The 15649-nt window shown below is 37.1% G+C and overlaps 1 protein-coding gene across 11 annotated transcripts in view; it reads left to right on the top strand.

Moving 5' to 3' along the window:
* Nucleotides 1-13553, top strand: part of MECOM (MDS1 and EVI1 complex locus) — a 528305-nt gene extending 514752 nt beyond the window's left edge. For 5 of the 11 annotated variants that reach the window (XM_032484613.1, XM_032484621.1, XM_014562083.2 and 2 more), the window contains 5 exons: nucleotides 1456-1625; nucleotides 3607-3751; nucleotides 7048-7284; nucleotides 8108-8291; nucleotides 11960-13553. In XM_032484613.1, the coding sequence (XP_032340504.1) occupies nucleotides 1456-1625; nucleotides 3607-3751; nucleotides 7048-7284; nucleotides 8108-8291; nucleotides 11960-12094 (871 nt within the window). In that variant the 3' untranslated portion in view covers nucleotides 12095-13553. The remainder of the gene's footprint in view (nucleotides 1-1455; nucleotides 1626-3606; nucleotides 3752-7047; nucleotides 7285-8107; nucleotides 8292-11959) is intronic. The other 6 variants (XM_032484622.1, XM_032484630.1, XM_032484653.1 and 3 more) reach the window with 3 other exon arrangements.
* The last annotated feature ends 2096 nt before the right edge of the window (nucleotides 13554-15649 follow it).

Here is a 15649-nt window from a genome sequence, read left to right on the forward strand (position 1 = left end):
GGATTTTCACATGGAAGAATGAGTTCAGGATATTGGGGCTGCTAAGTTAGAAATTTTCACTTAAAAGTCATCTGGAGAAAGTTGATTTTTTTTTTTTATTTTAAGCAACACACATACAAAAAAAAAATCATATAAACAATGCAATCAACTTTAAAATGTCAAGGAGAAAACCTCACCAATTTCCACTTTTCTTCCTCACCAGTAAGAGCTGGGGCAAGGGGAAGGGAGCGGGGCTTACATTTTTATTTTATGACTAAAGGAGAACTCATAATAATATTTAATTTTTTATCGTCAATACCACGGAAGGCAGAAACAATCAGCCAGCCAATAATAAGTGCTTTTCTGAGAAACTGACCTGGTTCAGAACTGCCACAGACTCTTGAAGAAATACAGGGGTGGGGGAAAGAAAGGTTCTTCAGGGATTATATGAAGTCATGTGTGTGAAACTTTTGAAAATTGTGGAGTACTTTTATAGAATTTAAAGAATCTTTCATTCAATTGAAAAATCATATAAATACAAAAAGTGTCCTCATCACAAGAAAAAATGTATAACTGTATGGAACAGGTGTGAACTAGATACTGTAGTGATGATTTTGCAATATATGCCAATATTGAATTATTATGCTGTACACATGAAACTAATACAATGTTATTTGTCAATTATACCTCAATAAAAAGAATTTAGCTAAAAAATCAAAATTAAAAACAAAATAAAAAGTCAAAAAAAAAAAAGAAATGGAAAACTGGGGGTAATCAGGAGAGGAGAGGTTAACGAAGACCTTTGTTTTTATCTGAAAAGTTTTATCTTACTTACTTTTCTTTTGTAACAGTTTAAAGGTTAATAGAATGAAGGCTTTGGGGGGGTCCTAATCACTAAAGATCATGAAAATCAGTATCTTTGGTATCAGACTATACTATTCACGTTGCTCCAGTTTTAAAGGTTTGGAATGCTTACTTTTATTTTGGAGATGATAACAGAATTTCTTTTGGAATTAGTAATCGAGGAAGTGAATTTACTAAGAAATTATTTAATCAGCCTCTGAAATTTTGAATTAAAAATGGATCTTTCTACTTTATATGAAGAATCTGTTTCGTGCTTGTTTACAAAGGATCTAATTGTAGTGCCCTAAGCAGAAGATAAAACAATGCTACTATTTCTTAATGTCTTTGACTTCATGAGGTTTATTTAAAATATTAGAACTGATTGCCCTCATAAATTTGTGAGCAATCAAATCATCAATATTTTATTACGGTTTTTCATAAAGTCATGAAAACCTTTAATGCAATCAAAGTATTTGTTGAAGTTGAAACTTTGGCTGTGCTGGAAAGTAATCTTGCTGTGCCTTTTCTCTGCAGTGTTCTTTTATGCGTGATAATTTCAGAGATCTCATTTACTAGTCTTGAGAAACGTCTTTTGATTTGCTTGCAAATATTTTCTCTGTGTTTATTTTTCAGATGCAAATACTGTGACAGATCATTCAGCATATCTTCTAACCTGCAGCGGCACGTTCGCAACATCCACAATAAGGAGAAGCCCTTTAAGTGTCACTTATGTGATAGGTGTTTTGGTCAACAAACCAACTTAGACAGACACCTAAAGAAACACGAGAATGGGAACATGTCTGGTAGGTAATCACTTGTGTGATGAGGAAAAGAAGGTGGCTTATTTTTCTTATTTTAAAAGACAGTTGTGATCTGTCTTCTGTCGTTGCACTTTGATGCGAGAATCAGATCCTATTGTGAAAATTTGCAGCACGATTCCCTTGAGATTTTGGAGTGCTGTGAATGATGTGATCGTTGAATAATATACAACTCAGAGCCTTATTTGGATGATTTTATATTCTCCTGGATTCATCCCAAAGGGCAGTCTCAAGCAAAGAGAACCATAACCCGAAATCACAGGAGACTTATGAATCAAGATTTTCTAAATTGCAGGGAGCAATCTTTCCACCTCCTGGCACAGACTGTGGCCCCCGCATGGCAGGAAGTCCAGAGTGGAGCCCCAGAATGCCACTCTCTGCTTATTAACCTAGAAACCATGGCTGCTTCTGCAGAAGACCTGCAGTTCAGAGAGCCTCTCCAGGGGAACTTTTTAGAGATTAGTAACAGAAGATTGTCGACATGACCAAAATAACCCATAGCAAATGATAGTGGAGTGTGGTTTTAGTCACAAATTTTGACGTAGTATTAAATTAAAAGTGGCAAAAAACTAGCCTTCCCTTAACCCAGACCTACTGGCACATAGTTAGAAGACATGGTAGGTTTCTTGCCTTTGGCTTCTAATAGTTAGATAATATAAGCCATTTGCTTATATTAAGCCATTAAGCTTAAATATAAGCCATTTGCTAATATTTACCAGCTAGCATGTGTGTGGGGGACACCGACCTATGTAGCCACAACCTGTTTCTAGAGAATAAAGGAAATGACTTGGGGGTGAGGGAAGGGGTTGTGCATGGAGTTCAGGACAAAAGATTTTAAAAAGAGAAAAAGGTTAGATTTATACAAAGTAATAATCTTTACTTCAGGAAATTATTTAATTATTAATTCTTTCTGTACTGTACAGGCACATTGCTTATGATTTTGGATGAACTAAATACTGGTTGTTTCCCTTAAAGTTAAAAATCAAATGATCATGGTTTAAAAATAGCATGTTTTAGAGACAGAACTTTAATCCAATATACAAAAGTAGCTACATCTTCTGTGTACATCCTTATAGTATGCTCCTATAATTGTTTCAGTTAAAATTATCTCAGAAAAAGATTAAATAAGTTAAAGATATAACATGTCAAAGCTGAATACTTATTTGTTGGTCCAGATTATAACTTCATGAAGCTGAGGGGTGTTCTAACCTCTCGTTTTTTGTCACCTCAACTTATTAAACTGTGGATATTTTGTGGACAAGATTAACAGCATGAAGCAAAAGTGTAAAGATTGACCACATATTAGAAAGTGTTTATAATTTGTAAATTTATGAAAACTTTGAAACAATCTTGTGACACAGACATTTCGATTCCAGTTTTATAGGAAAGGAAGCCGAAGAGCGTTCTGTAATGCCTAGATCCAAGATTGTCCTTTTAATACGGTAGCACGCTCATCTCTGGGCTGGTGTGTTCTGAGTCTCTCCGTGGCTTAGTCCGCCAAATCAGAGTGCAGTATTTCCAGCGTGCTTTCGGTCTTTTTTGGTAACATACTTTAGCACAGGGGCAGTAACTACATACTGACTGCAACCGGGACTGGGTATACAGTTTCTTCTGGCAGGATTGTTTAAGACCTCTCTATCATTTGCCTCATCCTCTATTCCCATTCTACGAATACAAATGTTCCCGTGTCACAGTGGGAATAGGAGGGAGCTAGTGGGAGAAACAGCATCTTCAAAAGACTGTGCCTCATGAATTCAATGGTTCAAAATATTCCCCAAGGCACTGCCATTGGCCTGAGCACGATGGTAAAATTGGGAAGACCTTGACCTCCGAAAGCTGTCTGTATTGATGTTCGAAAGAGCCTGTTTTAGGAAACGACACTGATCAAATGAAGAAGGTGTGGGATTCAAAATAAGCTGCCATATAAATAACAGTCTTTTTCAACGAAGGCTTTGTCTCCTGTCAGGTACAGCAACATCGTCGCCTCATTCTGAGCTGGAAAGCACGGGTGCGATTCTCGATGACAAGGAAGATGCTTACTTCACAGAAATCCGAAATTTCATTGGGGACAGCAACCACAGCGGCCAGTCTCCCCGGAACACAGAGGAGAGGTAAAGCTGGGGTTTTTCTCTGTTTTAAATTTAATGATTTCTGAAATGAACGTTTTCGAATGCCCTTGCTGTCCTCCCTTTTAGAATACAGCTGTTACTCCTACCATCGGTGGCTGGTATTTAGTGCAGATTAAATACCAGATGTTCTCCGAAGTACATGATATGAAGTTAATTGACTTAACTATCCTAATAATCCTATGAAATAGTGACAGTTATTGTGTGATTTTGTCAGTGAAGGAATGGAGACATCAAGGCCACATAAGTAATAAATGGGATTCAGCCTGGGCTGTCTGGTTCCAGAGTCCACACTTTCACCAGTATTCTGTTCCTCTTCTCTTGATAACTAATTAGAATATTTTATCGAATCTTGCCAGGTAGAAGGGAAAACCACCATAGGGGTTCAGCTGAATCAGTGGTTACTATTATATATCATATATATCTGGTATATAATAGAGTTACTATTATATCATATATGATCTATAATGTATACAGATAGTATGTGACTATATATTATGTGACTATATAGTATCAATATGTATTTGTTTATGTATTTGTATATCTAAATTTATATATATAAATATTTACATATAAAATACTTTTGAGTGTCATCCAAATACCTTTTTTAGAAAACATTTGTGACTTCCTAGTAAGATTCTGTTACTCCCTTATATGCTTTCAAGTGGGTCCGCATTTAATTCTGACATATTTGTTTCAGTGAGTGTGATTGTCCCTGTTTTTAGTGACCTGGTTTCCTCTTGTCATTATCAACACCAAGCATGTGTGGCATAAATTTACAAAGACAAACTTTTAATGCTGATGATCCTAATTAACACTTATCTAGTACTTTATATTTTAATATGATGTAAATGAGACTTTATTTTACCAAAACTACTAGATTTAATTTTTCTTATCTATAAGTTATAATTAAATATCTAATATTGAGACCTATGTTTTTCTGACCATAACTGTCCAATGGCCTATTAAATTAGGATGCTGCAATGAAAGTTTTAATGTAATTGAAATTAATTAATGAAAGCTCTTATCACACAAGTGTTATTGTTCATGTCCTCTATTTTTGATGGTATTAAAAGTCAAAGTTAATTATTTTAGATAGTTTTTCCATTAAGGCAAGTATCAAATAAACATTATTTTCCAAGATAATGTAAAAATATATAAACACTTCTCTTCTTCAACTTGTATAGAAGTGTCTATAAGGGAACAAGGGGAGAATATCTGCTATGACTCTTCCCAGCCTCAAAGAAGTCTGATAAAAACTACAACTTTGTGCAATTGGATGTATCTTTCCCTCTGCTCACTCATTTGTGTGTGTATGTGTATGTGTGTGTGTATTGTGGAGGGGGGGGTTGAGAGAGAGAGAAAGATGGGGCAGCTAATCAGAAGTACAAAGTAGTAAGGACAATATAAGTAAGTATATGCTGCAAATAAGAAATATCGAACAAAAAGCACCATTTGTGTTCTGAGATGCCTGTTCAGATTCTGAGCCCTTAGTCAAGGTTTGTGAACCATGTAGCCCAACATCTGGTTTCAACATGTCTAAACAGCATAGAAGTAAGAAGACTGAGTCATCTAACTTTTCTCCCCTCAACTCCTATCAGACTACTTTTGATGAATAATATATCCCCCATAAATTGCCACATTTGAAAGCATAATTAACAAATAGGTTTTCTTAATCACGTTGGCTTTGTTACTTTTGGTTTTCATCCATGCAGTCTTTTGTTCTTCTACTTTTTCTTTCATTTTTTAAAAATAACAATTTTGATCCATTCAAGCTAGCAAGTTGGCAGTGTAACTGGAAACTAATAATTTATGTCTGTGCAAAACATGTTTTCATCATTCTTTGATAAAAGAGGTTAAGAGACAGGCTGTATAAAAAAAAACTAAACGATGAGATGACTTTTTCTGGTCAAATGAATTTTTACTATGTGCATCTGTCACACCCAGGACTGTTTTCTTTATGTATTTTTATGCCTTGGGAAATCTAAATATTAAATGATACCCTTTTTTTTTTAATGTTGGAAAGTGATGGGGGGGTATTACTGGTACCTGATTTTCCACAGTCTGAAAAATAGTTACATTAAATGTGAAAATTGTACATGACTATAACAATAATTTAGCAGTCTCAACAAGTTTTCTGAATTTGTAAATACATAAAAAAGCAAGACAAAATAGAAAGATTCTGAATGGCCCAGGAATCAGACACCTGAATTCCTGTGATGGCTTAATTTCTAACAAGCTCTCTGTACTTGGCCAAGGGCTTAACTTCCCTGATCGCATGTCTTTAAAAGGAAGAAGTTAGGAAGAGATAGTCAGAACATTTATAATTATTTTGTAGCTTAATTTCAACTTTAAAATCTGACAGTGAAACTTAAATTCCATTTACATTTATTTTAATGTTTACTTTAAAGCCCAAAAAGTTTGTCATAGTTTCAAAAATGCTCTCAAATGTATTACATGGGAACTTCTGTTATTAAACTCTTCACATAATGTAATCCTTGCAACCACAGACCAAACTATCACAAAGAACTTTTTAAGTAGAATATTCTTCTTTGCCATCATTTTATTTTCATGCTTGCTAAGTAAGCTTCAAAAGATATTTGGACAATTGCATTTTTATATCATTTCCCACCCCAATATTATCCTGGAAAACTGTGATTTTTTTTTTAACCATCAAGGATAATTTGAACAAAGTACAAATGAATGAGCACTCAGTACTTCCACAGTTTGAGTAGAGTGTTTACGAGCCATATCCCACCGATGTCGCCTAGAAGTAGCAAGTGCTGGTTGGCCCTTGACATCTACTTTCACATTTTCTTTGAACCCTTAGATTCACTGTAAGGATGTGTGTTGAAGCTCCAGCAGTGTTGCTCAGGGATATGAGTTTTCCAGAAATCTGTCCTTTTCAATGGTGCATAATTATATGATAATTAGGTAAGGTTATGTAGAGAAAATCTTTCTGTGCTTTTTATATCATATATAACAATATCATTTATCAAGCAAAGGCCTGATAAGAACTAGAAGACTGGGATTGTTTTCCTGGTTCTGCCAAAGGCTCCATTCATAATCTGAATAATCACATAATTAGTTTCTTTCTTCATTTTCTTGTTTGTGAGGTTACGTTATTTTCCCATGGTTGCCATGAAAAGCATAAACAATAAAAATTTGCTCTGGAAGTGTTAAGAATCTAAATTGTTAGGAAGACATGATACTAAAGCTAACTGCCTGTTTAAAAAAATGACATGAGTAACTGAACCTCTTTCTTCTTATGCTTTTGAAAGAATGAATGGCAGTCACTTTAAAGATGAAAAGGCTTTGGTGACCAGTCAAAATTCGGATTTACTGGATGATGAAGAAGTAGAAGATGAGGTGTTATTAGATGAGGAGGATGAAGACAATGATATTCCTGGGAAGACAGGAAAGGAACCAGTGACAAGTAACTTACACGAAGGAAACCCCGAGGATGACTATGAAGAAACCAGCGCCCTGGAGATGAGTTGCAAGACATCCCCAGTGAGGTGAGATGCAAGCGTAGTCCCCGGAGGGTTACAGTTCCTGCTGCTCTGTTCCTTCTTTAAGCACAACACTCCAGGTGATAAGCAGTTTCTGAACAATAAATCATAAAAGTTAAATTTGAATTAGCAAGACATACATAGTGGATTAATGGAAATCAGGTGGCCATCAACATAATCTGTAAGCACAGAAATCCATCGGTATCTGTGGAACTCTGATTAACCTGAGGTAGGAAGGGTGAATGAAAATTACACAAGTTCACGATCATTTATTTAGACTCTGCCTGTAAAACAAATTAAAATAGAGATTTCAACATTAATTTATTCAATTTATCCGGTGGGTTAGTGTTCAAAAATTATTGAGATAAATCTCACTTTATTTGATATATATATGGAATCTCTACAGATGATAGATTTTTAAATGGGAAAAAATACCCAAATAACTAAATTGATGGGAATATTATATTTTCATATGGGTAATTGATGCCAACTGAATATCATCGTAATTGGCTTTATTTTAAGTGGAAATTATAAATGCATGAATTCTGTCTCCACTGCATTGCTGACTTCACATGTCATTGACTTTAATTCCTTATCTCAACTATACTCTTGCTTTAGTTATGAAAAGTCTTAAAAGAAATCTATTTATAAGATATAATATTTGTAAGCTTTTTAAAAGAACCCAAGAATTTACGCGGGTTACTTTATATTGCAAATATAATATGACGTTTGACAAGTATATAAACTCAAATGAAAAGTGATTTGGGTGGATAACAAACTGAAAAAGAAAAAAAAAAACCCTCTGTGCTTTCCCATTGGTTCATTTTAGGTATAAAGAGGAAGAATATAAAACTGGACTTTCTGCTCTAGATCATATCAGGCACTTCACAGATAGCCTCAAAATGAGGAAAATGGAAGATAATCAATACACTGAAGCTGAGGTGTCTTCTTTCAGTGCTTCCCATGTGCCAGAGGAACTTAAACAGCCGTTACACAGAAAGTCCAAATCACAGGTACAGACCTTCCTGCAGTAGAGATGCATGATGACATTGTGCCTTTGACACCAAAGGCAGGTGTTCTTTGCAATGGTCTAGAATCTGAGCAGGTTCAGATGCTTTACTCAGAAGGTTCATGTCTTTCCTCTATGACCCAGTCCAAAATAGGTAACCGCTATGGCAGTTGACATGACTGCATTCTGCATAGAAACTTCTGTGACAAACCCTGACCTCCAATAATCTGCCCTTTACTTTGCAGTTGCCTTCCTTCTGTATGAGAGTCTATAATGTTTGTTTGCACCTGTTTGTATGCTACTTCAGAATTACTTTCTAACTGCTTGGTGTCTAGAATTTTTGTCAACCTAATTGTATTTTCAGATTTTTGCAAAGTGAATTCTGTCCACTATTTTTGTTTCTTACTATATACAGTTAATTACTAAGTCATCTAATTATAGAATGTAGGAGTAAACTGAGGATCAAAGATGAAATGAGTTGCTAAAAGTCTGCAGCAATTTGATGGCAAATCTGGAAATAAGACCTATCCATTTTTATTGACCGAATAAATGAATGGTACCCAAGTTCATTGGGACCTCCAGCATTCTATCAGCACTATGGTAACCAAAATAAATCCCTTAAGGATCTATAAATACCAATTAAAGGAGCCTCGGTTCTTTTTTCACAAAAAAGGGAAGTCAATCCTTTCTGCTTGACATCTGCATTCAACCTGATTGTTTATTGAGGTCAATTTAAAAAAAAAAGGAAAGAAACTTTTTGTTGTTACCATATTCTTTGGTCACTTTGCTCTAATTGTTTGATCCAGAGTTCATTTTGGAGATGGCCTGACATATCCAACCATGTGACCGTATTAACTTCTACATTTGGAAATTTCCTGTTTGGCTGAGATGTTTTGGGCTGGTCTTCACAGCAAATGTGGTTATATCTCAACTAAAGTGGGGAAAATGTTATTCCAGTGGGATAATACAAATTTTAAAATATCAGTAAATTCAATAAAGTCTGAAGATATTATGTATGGCAACAGGTAGGATAAATGTTCTTTCTGAATTGAAGTGAGAGCAGCCAGCCTCAGCAACGGAGCTGCCCTGCTCCGTGAGCTGGAGACCATCACTCCGCAGCTCTGGGCGCCGTCTCCTCATTGTAAAGTGGGGTGAATGGAGATGTCTAAGACCCTTCCTGCTCTATGATTCAGTGGGGATAAAAATGAATTTTTCCATTTCTAACATTAAAAGTAACTTGGCCAGAGTAGACATCTCATTTTCACTTGGAACCAGCCATAAGAGGTGGCTAACATACATTTCTTCAACTCTTGATTTCCCATTCTTCTTCCCTAGTTGATCAGAGAACTGGGGGAGCCAGGTTTTCTTTCTATTTAAAAAGAAGTCTTTTAATTATTCCATCCCAAATTACAAGACATTGTAAGGCACAACACCTGAAGATTCCTGAAACTGTCACAAGTGACAGAAAACAAAGGGACCTGGGAACCTAGAGATAGTGGAAATGGTATTTCAGTGTCAGCATTTTGACATATGAAGTCCCTGCCCAGCTGGGCTAACAGCTACCATCACAGGAAATACTAGCATTTTGCGATTCTAGCTCATATTTTTGTTACTTGATTATGTCATACACACACACACACACATATATATATATATCTCAGTTTGAAAATGGTCAGGCCTTTTTGCAAACTGACTTTATTTCATGAGACTCTTCATTCCATTCATTCAGTTCTTATCAACTGTCAGTTATATGCTGGGCACCGATCCTTGTGCATGAAAATGTTTATTTCCTTTGATTACCAAAAGGCAGATATGCCATATTTACCATTTTCTAGAATCTGAATAGATTCAGATGTTTTGCTCAAAACTCATATATTTACTCTGAGATTTTTATGGCGATTGAATCCAAAATAGTTGACCAATACAACAGTGGCTGCCTTCTGCATGGAATTTTCCTGAAAAATCCTATCCTGCAAAAATGAATTTCATGATAAACAGGGACAATTTACATCAGGCACACTGAACTAAGCACTTCATGTAAGTTAGTGCTTGTGATTCCTCCACAACCCTTGGAGGTAAGTTTTTGTAATTATTATCCACATTTTAGATGAGGAAAGTAACCTTGAAAGGTTAAGCAACTTGCCCAAAGTCACACAGTTGGTTGAATAGAGGCAGGTTAGAAGCCAGAATTACAACTCAGGATTTCAAAATTTCCTCTGCACTCCATTTCCCCTTTCCCCTTTCCAAATATCAGAACGAGTTTTGGTAAATCCATTGCAGAGTATTCTTTATCTTAATCTCTAAACGTGGGAACATTAATTAGAGTAGATCAAGTTCAATGTCACTTCCCCCATACTTTAAACTCTACAATGGACAAGAACTCTCATCTATCCTTGATTCCCTGGGACCTCGCACAGTGCTACTCTCCTGGAGGAGAGTAGATGCTTAAGAAATCTCTTGTTATGTGTCTGCGGAGATTCTGTAGAGGTCCAGAAGGCAGACTGCATGCATAAAAGTCAAATGTGTACATTGAGAGCCATGACCCAGCAGATCAAAATCAGCCCGCGAGGGCAGATTTTCTAACTGAATGCCATGATTACGGAAGAAACCACAGACCGGCCACATGTCTCAGCACGACTCCCAGAGATGAAATTCTGCTTAACAACAGAGGCATTTTGTCTTTGTTTACAGACAGTGGAATGTCTTTGGCAGGACTTTAATGATCCCACTTCAGCAGCATTTTGACAAGCAAGTTTAGCAATGGATGAGACCAATAGCAAATCAACAGTGAAAAGTTCACTCGCAAGTCAAGACCAAATATTTCATTTGAATATTTTACTTGGCAGCAAATGGGAGGACTCTCTGAGCAGTTATTTAGAATTTGACATGATGATAAGGAAGAAAGAGCACTTCCTCACAGATTGCCTCCGTGCACCTTCTGCTCCAGCAGGTACTGGAGCCCAGGGGTTAGAACTGTGTTGGGTCTTGTGTTCAGGTGTTTTTGTTTTTTTTTTTTTTTTTTGTATCACCAACTTGATCTACCTCGACTTTCAAGGTCTTTAGGTGTCAGCATTGAACATTTCAAGCATGGAGGGGAACTGGAAAAAGGACACTGGATTAAAAGTTGGGCAGAAATGAGTTTTACATATGCTTCCAACACTATCCAGTTGAGTGACTTTGGGCAAGTCTTCTCACCTGCAGGCTCTCAGTTACAAAGCACAGGGGTCGGGTGGACTGTTTCCTCCAGACCACAGTGCTGCCAAGGCTGGCCTGGCCTTTCTTTGTGTTTGCAGTTTCAGTCATAAGCATAGAGTAGTACGTTTGGTGAGTTGAACATGTGCATGAACAGTAGGTGGATGGTTATTGTATTTCTGGTTGGGAAGGGGGATGACACCTATTTCCTAATGGAGGCATTATTGACATTCTAGACAGAATAATTAAGTTTTTATTCTGCAGATTGTGTCACTTTTGTGACCTCAAGGCACTGAAGGTCAACATTAACACCACGTCATTAGGACACACCAAAAAATGCCCTGTGCTTTTCCAAACACACCCACCAGCAATGCTCCCACTCAGGGTCCCTTCTCTTCCTAACATGCACCCGTGCTCATCTTCGACTTAAAAATGATGTTTTTCAAATGCCGTTTACCAAGTCTCTCCTCTTTACCTCAGGCATATGCTATGATGCTATCATTGTCCGACAAGGAGTCCCTCCACTCTTCATCCCACAGTTCCTCCAACGTGTGGCACAGCATGGCCAGGGCTGCAGCGGAATCCAGCGCCATCCAGTCCCTGAGCCACGTATGACATTCCCAAGGTCGACCAGATGGGACCAAGTCCAGCAGTAGCATGGCTCTTTCACACAGGACTATTTAAAAGACTGCTGAGCAGAATGCCTTAGAGACCTGAAGGGTCACTCATTTAAAGTCTGGGGACCTTAAACTGAATGATTTTAAAAAAAGAAAGAAAGAGAGAGAGAAAAAGAAAGAAAGAAAGAAAGAAAGAAAAAGAAACTATTTATTCTCGATATTTTGTTTTGCACAGCAAAGGCAGCTGCTGACTTCTGGAGGATCAATGCGACGGAAAGTGATTCAGTAACAATGAAAAACTGGCTGGGCAGACGGCGTCTTCCGGTTCACCCAGCCCTGGGGGGCGGGTGGGAGAGGGGGCAGTGGACATGGCGGCGTTGAGACGAATGAACACTCCGTAGGAACTGAATTCTTTTTTTCTACAAGATCACCTGACACATGATTCGGAACAGTTGCTTTGAATTACAGGTTTAATTGTTTTTTTTCCTTCGTTAAAGGTTTATGTAATTTAACCCTTTGAAGACAGAAGTAGTTGGATGAAATGCACACTTGATTATTATAGAAACTGATAACAGGAGTATTTGTTTCCCATTAACGTTTGCCTTCTTAAGTACATTGTTTAAAACTAGGGAAAAAGGGTATGTGTATAGTGTAAACTATGGCTGTTCAACGCTCAGAGAGGCTGTCAGTGAGGTGACCTGTTCATCACAGTACCGCTGTACCACTACACTAATAGAAGGTTTGCCAAATCCTTGTAATAACATCTTAATTTTAGACAATCATGTCACTGTTTTTTAATGTTTAATTTTTTTTGCGTGTGTTGCGTGTATCATGTATTTATTTGTTGGCAAACTATTGTTTGTTGATTAAAATAGCACTGTTCCAGTCGGCCACTAATTCCTGACGTATGAGGCACACCCCTTTCTGCATTTCAAGGACCAAGGTGACTCGACCTGTGTGTGGGAGTGCCAAGTGGTGTTTGGCTTTTGGCTTTTCTTAACATTCCTTTTTTTGTTGTTGTTGTTTGTTTGCCTTCTTAATGAGCTAAATACAAATAGATGCAACTTAGTTTTTGTAATACTGAAATTGATTCAATTGTATAAACGATTATAATTTCTTTCATAAAGCATGATTCTTCTGATTAAAAAACCTGTACCCCATATTTTATGCTGGTTGTCTGCAAGCTTGTGCGATGTTATGTTCATGTTAATCCTATTTGTAAAATGAAGTGTTCCAGACCTTATGTTAAAAGAGAGACGTAAATAACAGACTGTATTCAGTTATTTTGCCCTTTATTGAGGAACCAGATTTGTTTTCTTTTTGTTTGTAATCTCATTTTGGAATAATCGGCAAGTTGAGGTACTTTCTTCAAATGCTTTGTACAATATAAACTGTTATGCCTTTCAGTGCATTACTATGGGAGGAGCAACTAAAAAATAAAGACTTACAAAAATGGTTATTTTTCCCACTGTGTGATATTTCCCCTTCTCATGCAATTTTACCTGTGGGATCCCGTGATTTAAGGATCGGCTGCCTGGGACCTTGACGCCCTGACAGAGACATGGAGCACAGCACGTGGTGTACAGTTTGAGATGACGTGAAGTGTAGCCCTTGGCTTTACCCCCCACTCCTTGTTCTGGACTTTCTCCTTGTGGTGCCAAGTCAGGGCTCAGGGGCAACACTACATGGTCCTTGGTATCATTCCATGTCTCAGGACAGAGCATCCTACAATTTTTCTTCTTGATGTCACGTAGTGCATGCTAAAAGGTGTTCTGTTTCTTATTTTTGTTTTTAATCACCCAAATACTGTTAACTGATTCCAAGAGGGTAGGGACACTTTAACTTTTCTACGATCCTTTTAAGTCTTTGTCCACAGGCAAAATATCATTTTTTTCACAGTGATACTCAGAGGCTTGTTGTGATTTTGAGTTTGAGTTTTCTTTCTTTATCAAAAAAAAAAATTGCTGCACATTGCTACAAATTCTTCAGGACAATCACTTAGCAGTTGCTCCATATTCCATCGGGTTTGATCTACTATGATGCCTTCAACCATTTCAGTTTTGTTGAAAATGTATGTTTTCTGCTTTTCGCTTGTGTAAACAATGGCATTTTAGTTTTCACGCACATAATTGTCTCTATGTGTTCACATATGTACACACGGGGTTGGAATGTGAGGAGTGGTATTTCCATAGGATAGATTCTCTGGTGGGAAAGCAATTATGAATATATTTTTGCACCTTAAATACAATGCCAGTTGTTTTAGATATGGTTCTTTCAACTTGGCCGGCTGTAGAGGTTTTAACAAGGCTTGCAGATTAAGTAAGTATGACATGTGGAAATAGATCCCGACTAATTTCTTCATTTGTTTATTTATTCATTCTTAACCACAATGCCAGATACAGAGAGAAACTTCCTCACATCCTTTCTAAATGTCAGTAGTATAGGAATTAAATAAATGGGGCATAAATATTGATATTTTTAAAGTGTGCCCAGGAAATACTCAGAAAATATATTGAAGCTATAAATATGGCCTATACGGAAGAAGAAGAATCTAGTACTTGAGACTTAACAACACATTTGAGAAAATGGAGGAGCGTCTGGAACGTGCTGTGCATTTTCCTTTGTTGTAGAGAAAATACCTATAAATTCCGAAGCCATTCGAATGCTCTCAACGCCACTGAATTCTTGTTAGATCTGAGCATGACAGTTCAGTTGTTTGCTAATGCTTGGCCCCTCCAAATTCCAAAGAGGCTTTCAAGCCTTACATTTCTGCCTTCTTTTACATCCATCTCCCCAGCGGCCCTGTGGAGAGGCCGGGAGATGCGGTGGGGACAGTATCGGATTTGGAAGCTGAAGGCCTGGGTCTGAGCTCTGGCTCCATTACTTTAGTGGCTTTGAGGTCTCAGGCAAGTCACATACTTTTCAAAATCTCATCTGTGAAACCAGGGTAATAATTCCTGCTTCTTCTGCTACTGCCCTGGGTGTCTGTGAGTGCTGAAAATCAAAATACATTTTTGGAAATACTAGGTTAAAGTTCTCCACATGCAGGCACTTCATAATTTTGGTGATAGTTAATAAAATATATGTGTGTATATGTGTGTGGACATATGCACAAACACTGTGCTAAGAAGAACTTTTTAGGACATAGCAGAGATCATTCTAGAGTATACAAAAGTGGATATAGACTTTTTTGGAAAAAAATGTTAGAGACATTTCTTGAACAAACATGTAGCTTTGAAAAATAAGGAAAACCCAGCCCTTGAAAACCATGAGCCGTCCGGTCTAATTGTTGAGTGCTCTCAAAAAATTCAAGGACAGCTAAGAAAACACATTCAAAGAAGAGGTACACTGGAACTCTTATTTTCAGATAATGACCATTAACCAATTTTTTTTTTCTGTACCAGATGAATAAAATGAATTATTCAGTTTTTAAACAGCTTGTTAGACCGAAGTCATGCTGGGAATGTGTGCATTCATTACCTCAGTTAATCATCACAGTGGGCCTGCAGGCAGGAAGCACTATTCCTGTTTCACAGATGAGGAAACTGGAGCT

The sequence above is a fragment of the Camelus ferus genome, chromosome 1 (genome assembly GCF_009834535.1).
Source record: "Camelus ferus isolate YT-003-E chromosome 1, BCGSAC_Cfer_1.0, whole genome shotgun sequence".
Classification (NCBI taxonomy): Eukaryota; Metazoa; Chordata; class Mammalia; order Artiodactyla; family Camelidae; genus Camelus; species Camelus ferus.